Consider the following 15,363-nt stretch of genomic DNA (forward strand, 5'->3'; position numbering starts at 1 on the left):
ACTTAGTTTTAATATAGGAGACCCTGTATATTATAGGCTTTCTTGTGCCTTTTATGCACATACCCACTCTGCAAGGGCTGCAAAGTTGAATGGCTTGACAGAGAAATGCAAACTGGAGAACTGAGTACAGCTTATTTCTGTGGTGACTATCATGCTGGAGAGAGCAAGCCTAAGGCTGCCCCACTCCCTCCATTGGATCAATGCTATGCCAGGGACTGTGGCAGGTGCTGGGACAGGGGATGTCACAGAGGTAGTTAGAGATGGATGAGGTAAAATCTGGCTGTAGGAGAGCAGGAATGAGATGAAGGGCTTTACCCTAACTTGGAGCCTGATCTGAATTTGACTGGTAAGATTCCCATCAGTTTTAGTGTGCGTTTTGTCAAAATTGAAGATTCAGAATTCACTTTTCTCAAGAATAAATAAATCTGCAGCAGCAGATGGACTAAGCTCTTTTTTTTTGCTTTATTTTTTCTTTGTTTTAGGGAGACCCTGGAGATCAGGGACTTCCTGGAGAAGGTGGTGAAAAAGGAGAGATGGGGTTACCAGGAATTGCTGGACCCCCTGGTGAACCTGGCATAATGGGCATTCCTGTAAGTGTTTTCAGGTTTAAGTGGACTTTTTGTTCATTTCTTTTTGTCATTATTTTCTTTTTAATTTTGCTTGCTGCTTTTCTTTTTTATTTTCTGATTTTCTACTGCAATTAAAGATGACCATCTTTAAATTTAGCTTGCCTCCCTTTTCTGTGTGGCTTAGTGTGGTGGGTTGACCCTGGCTGGAGGCCAGGTGCCCACCAGAGCCAGTCTATCACTCCCCTCATTCACTAGACAGGGGAGAAAAGGTATAACGAAGCGCTTGTGGGTCGAGATAAGGACAGGGAGAGATCACTCACTAATTATCGTCACGAGCAAAACAGACCGAACTTAGAGAGGGAATTCATCTAAGCAAAACAGAGTAGAGGAATGAGAAAATAAAATCAACTCTTAAAACACCTCCCCCCACCCCTCCCATCTTCCCGGGCTCAACTTCACTCCCGGCTTCAACCTTCCCCCCCTCAGCGGTACAGGGGGACGGGGAATGGGGGTTACGGTCAGTTCATCTCACGGTGTTTCTGCTGCTCCTTCATCCTCAGGGGGAGGACTCCTCTCATCGTTCCCCTGCTCCAGCATGGAGTCCCTCTCACGGGGTGCAGACCTTCAGGAGCAAACTGCTCCAGCGTGGGATCCCCCATGGGGTCACAAGTCCTGCCAGCAAACCTGCCCTGGCGTGGGCTCCTCTCTCCACGGGTCCATCGGTCCGGCCAGGAACTTGCTCCAGTGTGGGCTTCCCACAGGCCGCAGCCTCCTTCAGGTGCCTCCACCTGCTCCGGCGCAGGGTCCTCCACGGGCTGCAGGTGGAATCTCTACACCCCCTCATCCTTCCTCCATGGGCTGCAGGGGGACAGCCTGCTTCACCATGGTCTTCACCATGGGCTGCAGGGGGATCTCTGCTCCGGCGCCTGGAGCACCTCCTCCCCCTCCTTCTGCACTGACCTTGGTGTCTGCAGAGCTTCTTACATCTTGTCACTCCTCTCTCTGGCTGCAAAAGCTCTCTCTAACTTGGTTTTTTTTCCTTCTTAAATATGTTATCACAGAGGCGCTGATTGGCTTGGCCTTGGCCAGCGGCAGGCCTGTCTTAGAGCCGTCTGGCATTGGCTCTATCAGACACAGGGGGAGCTTCTAGCAGCTTCTCACAGAAGCCACCCCTGTAGCCCCCCCGCTACCAAAACCTTGCCACGCAAACCCAACACATTCAACTTTTCAGGGTTGGTAGAGAGAAGAGACAAGTGTTTTTCCTATCTTAAATCTGTGATTCCTCATCTCTTGTCAGCCAGACGCAGACATTACATGATGTGAGCCTCTCACTTCAGATCTCTCCTCTCCAGACAACCTTCTATCATTAGTCTCTATTCTCACCTTCATTTGGAGACTATGAGCAATCTCAAGGTATTAGATCATTCTTTAAATTTCAAAAACACCCAAAGAAATCAGCAAGATGCATATAGTACCATAAATTGTGTGGTAAGATCTTTCGTTGTTTTGTATCGCTTTCCCTACTCGTGGCTTTGTTTACTATCCCAGAGCTATCTAGTTTTTAGTTTAGATTAAAAGTTCCTTGGGGCAAAGAACTGCCATTCTGAGCAGCTTGTAAATGATGAAGTGTTAGACCTTAGAGCACACAAGATTTGGCTCCAATTTAAGATTTTGTGCTCTTGTTCTTACCACCTAGATGTTTAGCTGTCATTGCTTTTAATAAACCTTAGCAACAAAAGGAAGGTCTAAAAATAATATTTCTAGAAAAAGTGAAATCCTGAACATTGAGGTTTCTTTAGTTACAAAACTATTGTAACACAGACACCAACAGCAGAGGATTTCATAAAGTGTTGGAGTGGATTATAGCGTCTTCTCTGGTAAGGAATACAAGGCAGGTCAAAAGTGACTTAAAACCATAATCATGTGACAGATGTTGGATAATCCAAATTATTTCTGCTGTTGATACCCGATCAGTTGCCATCAGAGGATGGCCTGCCTTTCCTGCATCTTTCTACACTGCTGCCAAGGTGTTGTAAAGACAACGTTATGGATGCTGTCCATCCTGTGCAGGCACTGACTTCCAGAAATGAGGGTCTATCATGCTGGGCAGTGCTACTTCAGATGATAATTCTGTGCTGTGGTGTGATGTTATGTCTTTGGTGGACCTTCTCTTCTTACCTTGCAATCACCCTGTAATGAGGCATATACTATAAAAAGTAAGGAAAGGAAAGAATGAATTTAATTTTTCCATTGTGTTCTTAAGACATTTATTCTTTAACTAACTTCATTTTGGTGCCTCTGTGAAAGGAATTAAATAAACATATGAGAGCACCAGTTGCCATAGACAAGTGAAACAGAGATTGCAGATGGAGAGAAATGGCAGCAAGCTTACACAGGTCAAAGAGTAAATGAGCATTGGGATCCGTAGTCAACATTGTTAGATCAGTTTGCATATTTGTTCTGGCATCACTCCTAGCCACTAAAATCCATCTATAAAATCTATTTTGCTGATGTTTTATGCAACTTCTTAATGCGAACTAATATTTTGGAGCACAGTTTCCAAAGCAAGCATGTAGCTTGAAGTCAGACATCAGATTCCCTTACCAAAAATCATCATGTTCTCATTCATAGTCTTTGGCTGCCTTCTCTGTAGCTCTTATGTGATGATGGAGTCTGAGTAAACATCAGTTGGAAGCCAGCTGTCAACGGCTGTGAGCACTGTCCCCTCTATCCTCTAGGCATCAGTGTTACAATCAGCACTCTTTAGTCCTGGAATCTTCACAGTGAACTACTCTCCTAGTGAAGGAAAAAAATGTTCTCTTAGTTGTCAGCATACTTAGTGTGCTACAGAATAATTTTTGTTTCTGATACAATGATATCACCCTGACTTTTTTTCTGTTTTGGGTTGGCAATTCTGGAGAAGCTCAGAATTTTCATACATTGAAATTATCATAAAGCAGCTCAGCCCTGACATATCTACATTGTAGGTAATTATACTTGTGTACAGTAAACAACATCAGCAGTGCTTCTGTGCCTCAGTGAGACAGGCGGGTCCGGCAATTCGATGTTTGGGAGGATGTGGTTAGTGGGGGATTTTTCATGTTTCTGTTCCACACATTCCAAAGGCGGCTGCAGAGCTGCCTCCCTCCCCACTCTTCCTCCCTGGCGTCTGGGAGTGTTCACATCACAGTTTTAGTTTAACCTCCTTCTAGGCATGTGGACAGATCACAACATCCTGGTCTAAACATGGAGATCAGCTTCCTATAATCAGTCGTCTCAGGGTTTTATTGGGAGTGAGAGTAATATTACATTTTCCTTATACAAAAGTTTACAAAGCAACAAATGAGCTTCACAAATCAGTTTATATTTACCCTGGCTTATCACTACAATGACTCAAACCCAAATATATCTCCCTTTATCCAAAACCGAAGCTAAATTACCTCCTCTACCTCACCGAGCTTTTCCGTAAATTGAAACTGGTGAGCGGTGGACACATCTAGCCCCCTTTGGGAGGATCATTTTTTGAAGGAAGCTAGAGGACAGTGGGGCTGTAGCTCCATAGCACCCTTCATCTGCAGGCAGTGCACCCAATTACACAGTCACCAAGAGGGAGGGCAGTGGTAGGCACCAGCACTTGCTGAGACATTGTGTCAGGGCCCTGCTCTTCACACTTGACAGCCCCAAGGTTTTCTTAGTTTTCCTCTGGCTGTGTATTGTTTTTCTCTAAATCCAGTGTTTGTCTTGAAGCAATTTGATTCCTAAAGTAATATTTTCTGTGTGGATAAGATTTATTGAGGTTTTCCCTCTATTTTCAGTGTGTTTTCAATAGGTTGGTAAGTGATCCCCGATGCTTGTCCACTTACTTCTGCTGTAACTTGAAACAGTCCTACTAACTTGCTCACAGCCACAGTTAATGAGATTTTTCCTCCCACCTCTTTGCATTACAAAAGCCTGCTCAGTTATCCAATTTGGAGCACAGTTTAAACATGTTTCCAGGGCCTTTTTCAATAATTCCTTTTTCTCTCCCTAATAAATGTACAGGGTCCCGAAGGAACACCAGGAAATCCAGGTCAGAGGGGCCGTTTAGGAAAGAAGGTAGCATTTTTCATCTTCCCCAATTTGTTTCCTTTATTTGAAAGTCAAATTTACATTACAAGATTATTCCATTGCACCAAGTCTATCCCTGGTTTATGTCACGCTTCAAGCCAATTTTTTTTCTTGCTAGCCATAGCAATTAGAATTGTCATCACTGTGCAGTCAATAACATTCAGGACCTTAGGAAATTTAAATTTGTATCAGGATGTGATTTTGCAACTCAGAACAGTCCCTCCTGCTATCAAAAAATGTTAAGCTTTGGCTAAAACACAAAAAAAAATAGAAAGGCTTTAGCAGAGTCTTTTTTTTCCACTGAGTTCTGGGTTCAGACATTCGAAGAACTACAGTAAATGACATACGTAAATGTAACACTCCTATTAAATAAAGCTGTTATATGCTTTGGTTAATCATAAACTGCATTTTGAAACTTAGTATCAATCTTATTATTTTTAATACAATAACACCAACAGGGGGAAAAGGGGCAGCCTGGCCCTCCTGGAGAAATTGGACCTGCTGGTGAGACTGGCCAACCTGGAGAAATTGGTCCCAAAGGTGCAAGAGGAACTCGAGGTCCCTTGGTTCGTACAAAACACGCTTATTTAAGAGCGCACGTATTTCTGGTTTAGCAGAATTGTATCTCTCCACGGGAAGAGGCATGTCACAGCTGTAGCATGTATAAATATTTTTTTGTGGGAGCTGGAGGTGCAGGTAGTGTTCTTCCCAGTCTGTGCATCCTGATGCATGCCCTGGTCTTTCAGCATCAGAATAAGACCTGTGCATCTCCCCTGGAGGGAGTCATCTCATGCTCTGATCAGGTTCCTGATCTGACAATCAGAGGAGCAGGATGGCAGGGCATGCCGTGGACTACTCATGCCTCACAATCCACATGCAACCTCACAGCTGTGGCTGTTTCTTAAACCTCCCCAGTTTCCAAGAACAGAAATCATGGGGTTTTCTATTACAGAAAATAAGCCTTAGCCATGGCATTTCTAGTGAGGACTGCTGGTACTATTGAATGGGAACCTGATCCAAAGTTATCTGAATTAAGGGTATTTACATTAATTTTATGAGCTCCTCTCAACACACGCTCCCCAAGCTTGCTCCACACTATATGATAGATGCACAGGCACATGCAGCCTCCACAGTAGTGAGGCAGCACACCCATCTCACTGCTCCAGGGCCCAGTCCTGTGGCACTGAATGCAGCATCGTGACCCTGAACGCACGAAGTACAAAAGTAAAGTAACTATCTAATGGCCAATATTTTCAGGAGAAGGACTTGAACTCAGCTTCCTAAGGTGAGGACCACCCTCAGCTTCTCTTGGCATACTTAGCATTTATAAACAGAGTTTCTGTGCACCTCTGAAAGCTCAGATCCTTTTTATCTTAATTATGTGCAGGGATTACAAGGTTAGGACTGAAAATGTTCCCCATTGTTTCCACAGAACAGGGGAAAGCCCAGTGTTCTTTACCAAATGAAGCTGGACCTAACAAGGAAATTGTCTGTGGTTCTCAAATCTCAATATGTGAAGATTTTTCCAAGTGATAACTTCATAAAGATGTGGTGTTGTAACATTTTACAAGGGAGCTCATTTTTCTGTCACTGATGGTTGCATTTAACAGGGACATCTAGGAGGAATGGGACCTGAAGGAGAGCCAGGAATTCCAGGTTATGGGGTGAGTTTTTTTACTGAATTCATGTACACGCACATCCCTAAGGTAAGTCTGTGGTACTCTAAATAATTTCAAGTATCTAGAATACACAAATATCTTTAGGACTGTCAGATACTCACATATATTTGTGATTGCTTACTCAGAAATTTTAGTCTTAAGCAACGACGACTGGGTTTTTGTGAATTGGCTAGCAGGTTTTTTTACCACAGATTTGAAACCCTTGTTTGTCCAATGCATCCCACTCTTTGTGAATAAAGTTCCTACAAAACTACTACAACTATTCATTATAAAGACAGTTCAACAAACACCACCACTTGTCTGGCAAGGCAGATTCCCTTTCAGTAACGAAACGCTGATTGAATGTTGAAGGACATAAAGATATTGTGACTTTCACTGAAAAATAATTATGATCATCATTATAGATGGATTGAGTCCTGCTGTTACGGACCAGACTGCTATGTCTCTTTTCCAAATAGAAGCTTTCACCAGTGGCCCTAACCCTGAAGCGAGAACCAGCCTGGCTTCCCTCACCTGCATCAAACCCTGCCAGAACCTTTGGTTTCCCAGTCTGCACAGGGTTTTTCATACACATAATACATTTTCTGCCTGGGCCCATTAATTTTGTGCCACATCATTATTTAGCATTATTAGCAAACAGCAAAAAAACAATAGTAACAAGCATCTAAAAGTTTGGAATTATTTCTTTATTTGTTTTGGAACTAATTTTTGTTTTGTTTGTTTCTTTAGGGTCACCAGGGTCCTCCAGGGTCCCCAGGGTCCCCAGGACCCAAAGGAGAAAAGGTATGAAGATGGATTATTCTGTCTTACAGTTTGAGTGATTATAATGGGAGGAAATGTTACTGCATGTTCACTGTTTTCCACAGCATGCAGCAAAAGCCACCGTTTGCAATATTTATTAGTATTGTGAGAGAATATGAAAAGAAATGCAAAACTAGGGAAATGGATCATTCAGATGCAGAGTCCAAATTCTACAGTTGAAACGTTTCCAGTTTTAAAACACAAGGTATCCATTGTAAGAAACGCATTCTATTGTATCAGATAGCACTGGTGATAGAAATAATCAGTGTGAAACCAGCTAAGTATTTACTTAGCTTTAAACCTGTGAGTACACTCACAGATTTTGCTGAAAGGCCAACTAAGATGGACAAAGGTCTATGCTTAATATAAAATGTTAGAGGTAGGATGCTGCCCCTGTGCTGAATTTTAGTGTCAAGTTCACTGTTGTTCTTTTAAGCTTCAAATCCTGCAAACAGATTTGTTCGCTGGCTGAAGTCTGTGGCCCCAGCAGGTACAGGGATTCCCTTCATGAAGATTAGTTTGGAGTTGCACCTGACAGAGAAATACATCCTTACATTAAGGCTAGTTTTGCAATGAATACTGCTAATAGGCAATTAGTGGTGATGTTATAAATAGGTTCTGATATAATTTTCAGAAACAATAACCGAAAACTAAATTGTTGGGAGCTAGGTGTCTAGCTTGCTTGGTCATTTCTGAAAAAGCACTTTGATGCAATTTGGAAACCTTTAATCATATTTAAAATGTAAGCCTCTGCATTAAATATTGGTAAATATCATCTGGAATTGATAATTTTTTGTCTATTAGTTTTGATGGCAGTTGTTTCATATTTAAAATTTAATAGAGTTCAGGCTGATTGTTGGAGTCTTCTGTACACTCATTTGTCTATTTTACATACATTTCTCAAAACAGTGGAAGAAACTTTCTTTTTTTCTCTTGTCAAATATCCTGTTTATCCTTTTTTCATTAAATAAAGATTACATGGACATTCTTCAAACACTTTTTTTTTTTATAGTTGCCTTTAGGAATGTAGCAAATACATAGGGTTTTTTAATCCTAAATTAGGATGTTTAGGTGCATGTTAAAATGGAGTTACCATTTCCACTGTATTAAAATCGTGTCACATTCACTTCTAGCATGTATACAGTATGATTTCTGGGTGTTTATTAACATTCAAACATGTGTGCATTGTAGACAAGGTTGAATTTCCAAGTTAATATTTGTAATACTTATCTTTGTTTTAGGGTTACCCAGGTGAAGACAATACAGTTCTTGGACCACCTGGGCCCATAGGTGAACCAGTAGGTCTTTCTTTCTCAAAAAAATTATATTAGTGCCTCTCAAGACAAGAGACAATGCAGGCTCTTTCTGAAGCTGTGTATCACTGTCTCGGGAGTCAGTACCCCCTTGTACAAAAATGTAGAATGACGGTCCTTTAATTGGTAATCCCTCTCTGAAAAATGCAGTCACGTGCTCTTTCCTGCTTAAGAGTGTGTGCCCTGTGTTTAATTGCACTAATGCCATTAGTCTGTGTTTAGACCAGCACATTTTGGAACAGAATTTTACATTGTACCTAATTGCTGTACTAACCAGAAATATGTTTTGACTTATTTCATTATCACTGCAAAGCTAATTTAGCTGATTCAGAGTGTGCTGTGTTTTATAACCTTTTTTTTACTAAATTTGTATGTGGGGTATCTCTCTGCAGCAATTACAAACAGGTAAAAAAAAAAAAAAAGCCGTCTCAAAATCTTATTTAAAGTGTTTCACATTCAGGCTTTGATTGTGCCAGAAGTAATTTTTGTACAGCCTATTTCTCTTCAGCTTAACCTTAATATTTATACCTCACCACCTCAAAAGGCAGGACTATAAGACCCTGATGTAACTGAAGACAGAGTCTGGACTAGGTTCTTAATTACGGAAATGCATCAGAGGAGAGACTTCAGCCAATTCTGTTGCAGTCAAACTGGCTCTGTAATGCTGACTGCTGAAATGTTGCAAGCAGGGCCTTTCCACCTTGTGGATTCCCTCTAGGAAACAGGCTGTGAGGCTGCTGAAACCTTGGAGAGTATACAAGCAGTTGCATAATAGTATCTATTGTTGGGTATGCACTAGAAGTGACTCATTTAATAATCTGTGAACTGTAAAGAGACATTGCAGCTAGCGATGCCTGGCCAGTTTTTCATTGGGTGCCTTTACTTAAGGCAGGTGGGGAAAAGGCAGTCCCTTATTATTTCACCTAATGATAGGCTGGGTATCTTTTGGAAAGTCTTAGCCATTCTTGTTTTCTATGGGCATGATTCCCTATCCCATCATTTTTCCTTTGACTGAGATTTGGTCCATTTGCTGCAATGAGAGTTAAAATTCTAGGGAAAAATCCCATTTCTTGTGGGATTGGATTAAGGGCCTTTCCTTAAAGTAGAACCAGTGAGGTGTCCAAATGCAGCCAGAAGAACCACATGACTCTCAAAAATCATGCCATTCTCTCTGCTCCTGTGCAGCTCTCATATGTGTGAGGCATGCTGAGGGATTGAAATTGCCTTTTTATTAGCACGGACTTAAAAATTAAAACAGATTCTGAGTACAAGTAATTTCAGAAAAGAACTCCATTTTTCATGTGTTGTCTTACAAAAACCGTAAGAGAGTTTTCCACGTATGTCTTGAAAACAAAGTCTCTTCATTTATTCATGGAGGTTTTTAATTCAGATATCATGTATATATATATGGGTATAAACCTGGAGAAGCTCTACTGAGGTCAATACTCCTGTTTTGTTTATGCCCGTGTGAGATCTATCTTTTAGCTTCTAGTCTTCAGTTACTAAATATTTTAGACAGTGGCTGCTGTCTGACTGCAATGCATTTTGTTTAGGAAAAAATGTTTATTCCTTTAGACAAGCTAACTTTAATATTTGTAATCCTCAGTTCCATCTCATTGGTTAGTCTGTTTTGAGAGAAATCCCAGCTTTCTTTTTGAACTTCACAGCATTACTTCAGTTCAGCTGTTATATTTTGCTCTGGTTTTCTCTAGGGTCCTAATGGTGAACGTGGAGATAGAGGAGAACCTGGTGATGAGGGCTACAAGGTAATACCTCTTGCTTTTTATTCTTTGAACGTGACATGCTAAGTATATATGTAGAGTAATGTAGCAGAAGTATCATCTTATCTCACAAGTGTGCAGAGATGCACTTGCTGGTGCCTCACTGCACTGATGAGCTCTAAGAACAAATTAGAGTATCTTTCATATTAAGTGAACTTGAGAGAACTGGGACTCATGAGCTGGAGAAGAGCAGGCTTGAGTGATCTTACCGTGTATGAATACCCGGTGGGAGGGAACGAAGATGAAGGAACCAGACTTGTATCAGTAGTGTCCAGTGACAGGACAAGAGGCAAAGGCCACAAACACATGAAATTCCTTTTGAACACAAGAAAACCCTTTTTTACTGTGAAGACAACTGAGGACCAGAACAGGCTGCCCAGAGATGTGGTAGAGTCTCCATCCTTGGAAATACTCAAAACCTGACTGGACATGGTTCTGAACAACCTTTTCTACCTGGCCCAGATTGAGAAGTGGGGGTTGCACTAGATGATCTCTAGAGATCCCTTTCAACCTAACCAATTCTGTGATTCTGTAATACTGAATGAATGAAGCACTATTTCTCTGTAAATCTAATCCTAATAATTATTCATGAGTTGTATTCAGTCCTTCAGCATATACAAATTGGATGGTAACTCATGCTAATCATTGATGCAGTTTGTTTCCTGAAATACAAAAGAGATGGTCCTTGTCACAGAATATCCTGTTTAAGTTACGCAGATAATACAGATAGACATCGTAATAAATCAATGAACTGAACATGATCTGTGCTCACGGAACTGCAGAAATGTTTAAACAATATATAATTCCTACTTGCAGTTTGGGGTAGAGAATTTAAAGAAGAAAAGCTCCCTAAGGTCTGATCTCAGGAGAGCTGAGCATACTTTATTTAGGTTACGTCAGTGAATCTGGGGCCACCCAGCACCTCCCACGATGGGGTTTACAAGATAATCTATAGCTCACTGAGCATGACATCCTGACTGACCTGTATTGCAATATCTTGTATTTTCTGCTTCCCAGGGTCATATAGGTCTTCCAGGGCTTAGAGGACCTATTGGACAACAGGGGCCTCCAGTAAGTGTTTCAAACAAGTGAGATTTCTCTACTGGCTGTTGAAAATGCGTTTTCATCTGCATTCAAATGATTCTTTTTATTTATTTAATATATGTTCTTTCCAAAGGGAGAGCCAGGTGAATTGGGAGAGCAAGGACCAAGAGGAGAAAGAGGTTCAGAAGTAAGTAGAAAAAAGTAAAGCAAAACTGCACTTAATTGGAATTTGTATGATTTTACTGTTCACTGACTATCCATGGAAAACTGTTACATAGGGCTAAAAGTCAGTGTTTGGGTTTCCTTTTCATACCTGCAGGGACAATAAAAATACAGAATGGAAAATTGCATAATGATCTGGGATAGTAAACATGTATTAGTTGATAGCTAAGTGGTTTTACTTTGGAGTGATATAAAGCATTATGAGAGGCTCTTTTGGAAACATTTGAGTGATATTCAATTATATCCTTTGATGGAATTCCTTGTGGCAAACTAGCTCTGGAAGACACCCAGAATTTCACTGCTCCGATCTGTAAATGAAGCCTCCTGGTAGTGCACTGCACTGAATTTTCAAAGACCTGGAAATAAGGACTTTGCTACAGAATAATACAGGAATAATGGCAGAGCAAGTCATGAAAAAGATCAAAGACTGTATCTTTTCCTTTAGAAATAATAGTTCGTCTTGGTGGTGCATTGAATATTGCCAAAAGTATTTTATATTCTCCCATGGGGTGAATTTCATTGGCTTTGAGATTTAAAAAGACTTAGGCTAAAAGATTTCTTTAAGTACCTTAAATGAGATATTTTGTGTGAGAAGTTTAATAGCACAACTCTGTTAGTTTCAAAATTTTTTAGGTAAATACAAGAATCTGTAGTAGATTAGGAATAGGGAGCAACAGAAAGGAAACACGATGTGAAGACATTGTCAGCATGTAGTCTAGCCATGTGCTTAGATATATTGCCTTTGACAAACTATTCACAGCACAGGATAAAATCAGTCATTCCTCTGCTTTCCCTTGGAGAATGTTTTCTTTGTGTTGCAAATGTCCCTCAGCTTAAAACTGCCATTTGCAAATATGGAACCAATATCCAGCCTGGAGCAACTCATAAGAGGCTAAAGGTTTACAAACGTTAATAGTGAAAACATTCATACAGTCTTAACTCCAGTGGCATGACTGGTGCTGCTATAGCAAGCCTTACAAAGCCAATTCCATAAACTGCAATGCTGAATCATCTGGGTTTACTTTATATGCATTCAGAAATGTTAATGGAAAGAGTATAAAGTTCTTTGACTATGTATGTTCTAGTTCTGATTGCTGGACCTTTTTTATGCCTTTCTTAATAAAAAGATATTAAATTAAGGAATAGAATAAACTTTTGCTGATTTTATCATATTTACATCAATTATAAAACATTTACACTTACAATGACCGTAGCTTTTTCACTTTATTGCATGTTATATAACATTGCAGCATTGTAGTTTAGCATCACTTTTGCTTTACGAACAGTATTTAAAATAATTAATCCAGAAAATCTTGGAAGTTTTTTTCTACTTGATCTATGCTGATAAGTGTTATTCTTGTCCTTGCTGAGTGGTTTTATCCTTTAGAGGTAGTATAAAATTCATTACATAGATCTTTATATTCTGTCAAGAATATCCTATAAGCAAAATTCTCTGAGATGCTTTTGACCCATTCTGAGATTTTCTTCCTTGGTGCTTGGCCTCCTGTGTCACTGAACCACTTATGAGAATGTTCTCTGGTATCACTCAGCTTTCTAAGACTACACATTCCTAGATCAGTCAAGACAAAAAAAGTCTGGTTTTACATAGATTTTATCTTTTGTGTACATCTTAGATAAAAATAATGTTCCTATATGTGACGCTATTGTTTTCAAGTATTCTCGTCCACATACAATCAGTGTATCTACATTGCCTACTTTTCAGGACTTCCATTTTTAACAGGTACAGGAAGCGCTGTAAAAGCATACTTCCTCACAGAGACATGGCTGATAGAGGAGAAATTGCCAGATTCATAGCAAAAAACTTTTTATGCCTATTGTTGAACAAGTTCTGAAAACTACACTATACCGATTCAGGAAAGGGAAAAGTATATACAATTCTACCAAAAATGTATTCACTTTTACTTGAAAAACTTTCTGCTGTCTCCTGAAATGGAAATAATCTGGTCCAAAGCCAGGCAGTATGAACATGTGTGGTAGAGGGGAACAATTCTCAGCTCTTGGGTCTTGAGTATAAGACATTTGTCAGTTCACAACTATTTGTAACTTTTAGGGACCCACAGGGAAGAAAGGAGCAACGGGTCAGGCAGGCAAACCTGGAATTCCTGTAAGTAACAAAATTCTACAGTCTGTCTTCAGGTTATAAACCAAAGCAAATAACTAATAGAACCCAAAATTGAGTCATGCCAGTGGTACCAGAAAGTCTTATGCTCTACTCTAGAGAACCTTCTTATTATCCAGGAAGTATAAAGGAACCCCCATGAAAATAAGATTAATTTTTGAAACTATGTTAAATTGTACTGAATTATGCTCAGTTACTCAGCACATGGAAGTGAAATGCAGCTAATATAACAACAAGGTCCTTCCCACTTCTAAAGTTACTTAATTAGATCATTTTTGCATGTCACTTATAGTCCATGTGCAAGTTATCACATTATATTGCACAGAGCTGTACTACTGTTCACTCCTGGCTCCCATCAGTTCTTTGAACAGCTACAGCCTACAGAAGCCTGGAGTTTTTAATGTTCTTTCTTGAGTTACTGTAGAGAAGTTAACTTGCATCTCTTTCTTCCTGAGGGAGAAGAAAGAGCAGGAAGCAGTAGGTGTTCTGTAAACATATCCAAGAACAAAATGCATCAAGACTATTTTGATCCCCTAATAAATAGTACCACACAAGCACATATTGTAAATAACTTTTACTACCTCACATCAAAACATTGTCAGTAACCAGAGAAATGCAGCTGCTTCACAGAGCTTGTACCTGCTGGGCAGAGTGCAAGAGCAGCCTTGTGAAGGCAAGGAACTGCGTGTCTTTTGTAAATACTCAGCTCTTTCCTCTGGGAGGACTACAGAGAGTGTATCATTCAGCAGACAAAGAAAAAGAGGGAAAGGCAAGACATATGAAAAACTCAGGAGGAGAAGACAGTAAAACTAGAACCTGAGGAAGTTTCAAAGCACGTCCCAAGTGCAAGATACTTCAGCAACCAGAAGTTAGAAATAAGATTATGATGGCATGCTTCTTCTGTTGTTAACTATACTTTTTCAAGTGAGATGTGTTGTAGTTAGCATATTTTAAATTTCTGAGTAACTCATTCATACAAAGATAATTGCAGAACTCCAAGATAGTGTATGTTAGTGTAAAGGGAAAAATTGTAAAGGAAAAAAAAATTATTGTTCTTTGGGTGGATGTGACATGAGGCTTTTTCATGCAAGTATAGCAACAGTTAGCACAAACTTGCATTATTAGAAGTTTGTATGTATTTTTGATATGTTCAAATTTGAATAGCATAAATTTGCAAGTGTACCATACAGAGTATCTGGTAAAATGAAGGCTGAAAAGGTATATGATTGGGTTTTTTACAGGGATAAATAGATGACTTTATCAGGTTTTCTTGCTTCAGTTTAAGAATCAACACTCTCAGTCATTTTCCTGGCACACAGAGGGGTCATCCCCATGGTTTCAGCTGAAGTTGCTCAGATCCCACAACACAGCAAGTCTAAGGTTGAGCCAGTAGCATTTTAAACCAAACATCCTAACTCAGAGCTCCCTCTGAGCATATTCATTTGTGTCACTGGGTCTGATATTTTGTAGAGTTTAGGAAATAGTGTGACTGAAATCTAGTTCTGCGATGGTGAAGATGAAGAGAGCCAACAGTGCTATATTTGATTTGAATTTGTTTCAAGGGAAAACCAGGGCCAGCAGGGCAGAAAGGAGCAGTCGGGTACCCTGGACCAGAAGGCATACCTGGGAACCCTGGCAAGCCTGGGCTGGCGGGGAAGCCTGGCCCTAAAGTAAGTTGCTTTCCACATTGCCTCTCTTTGTGTCATT

At 40.2% G+C, this 15,363-nt stretch overlaps 1 protein-coding gene across 1 annotated transcript in view; it reads left to right on the top strand.

Annotated features, from left to right (window-relative positions):
* Nucleotides 1-15,363, top strand: part of COL24A1 (collagen type XXIV alpha 1 chain) — a 148,215-nt gene that overhangs the window by 112,834 nt on the left and 20,018 nt on the right. The window contains exons 37-47 of the mRNA XM_054833635.1: nucleotides 483-590; nucleotides 4,611-4,664; nucleotides 5,135-5,242; nucleotides 6,287-6,340; nucleotides 7,085-7,138; nucleotides 8,398-8,454; nucleotides 10,182-10,235; nucleotides 11,268-11,321; nucleotides 11,428-11,481; nucleotides 13,588-13,641; nucleotides 15,219-15,326. Coding sequence (XP_054689610.1) covers nucleotides 483-590; nucleotides 4,611-4,664; nucleotides 5,135-5,242; nucleotides 6,287-6,340; nucleotides 7,085-7,138; nucleotides 8,398-8,454; nucleotides 10,182-10,235; nucleotides 11,268-11,321; nucleotides 11,428-11,481; nucleotides 13,588-13,641; nucleotides 15,219-15,326 — 759 coding nt within the window. The remainder of the gene's footprint in view (nucleotides 1-482; nucleotides 591-4,610; nucleotides 4,665-5,134; nucleotides 5,243-6,286; nucleotides 6,341-7,084; nucleotides 7,139-8,397; nucleotides 8,455-10,181; nucleotides 10,236-11,267; nucleotides 11,322-11,427; nucleotides 11,482-13,587; nucleotides 13,642-15,218; nucleotides 15,327-15,363) is intronic.

Source organism: Grus americana, chromosome 8 (genome assembly GCF_028858705.1).
Source record: "Grus americana isolate bGruAme1 chromosome 8, bGruAme1.mat, whole genome shotgun sequence".
In the NCBI taxonomy this organism is placed as follows: domain Eukaryota; kingdom Metazoa; phylum Chordata; class Aves; order Gruiformes; family Gruidae; genus Grus; species Grus americana.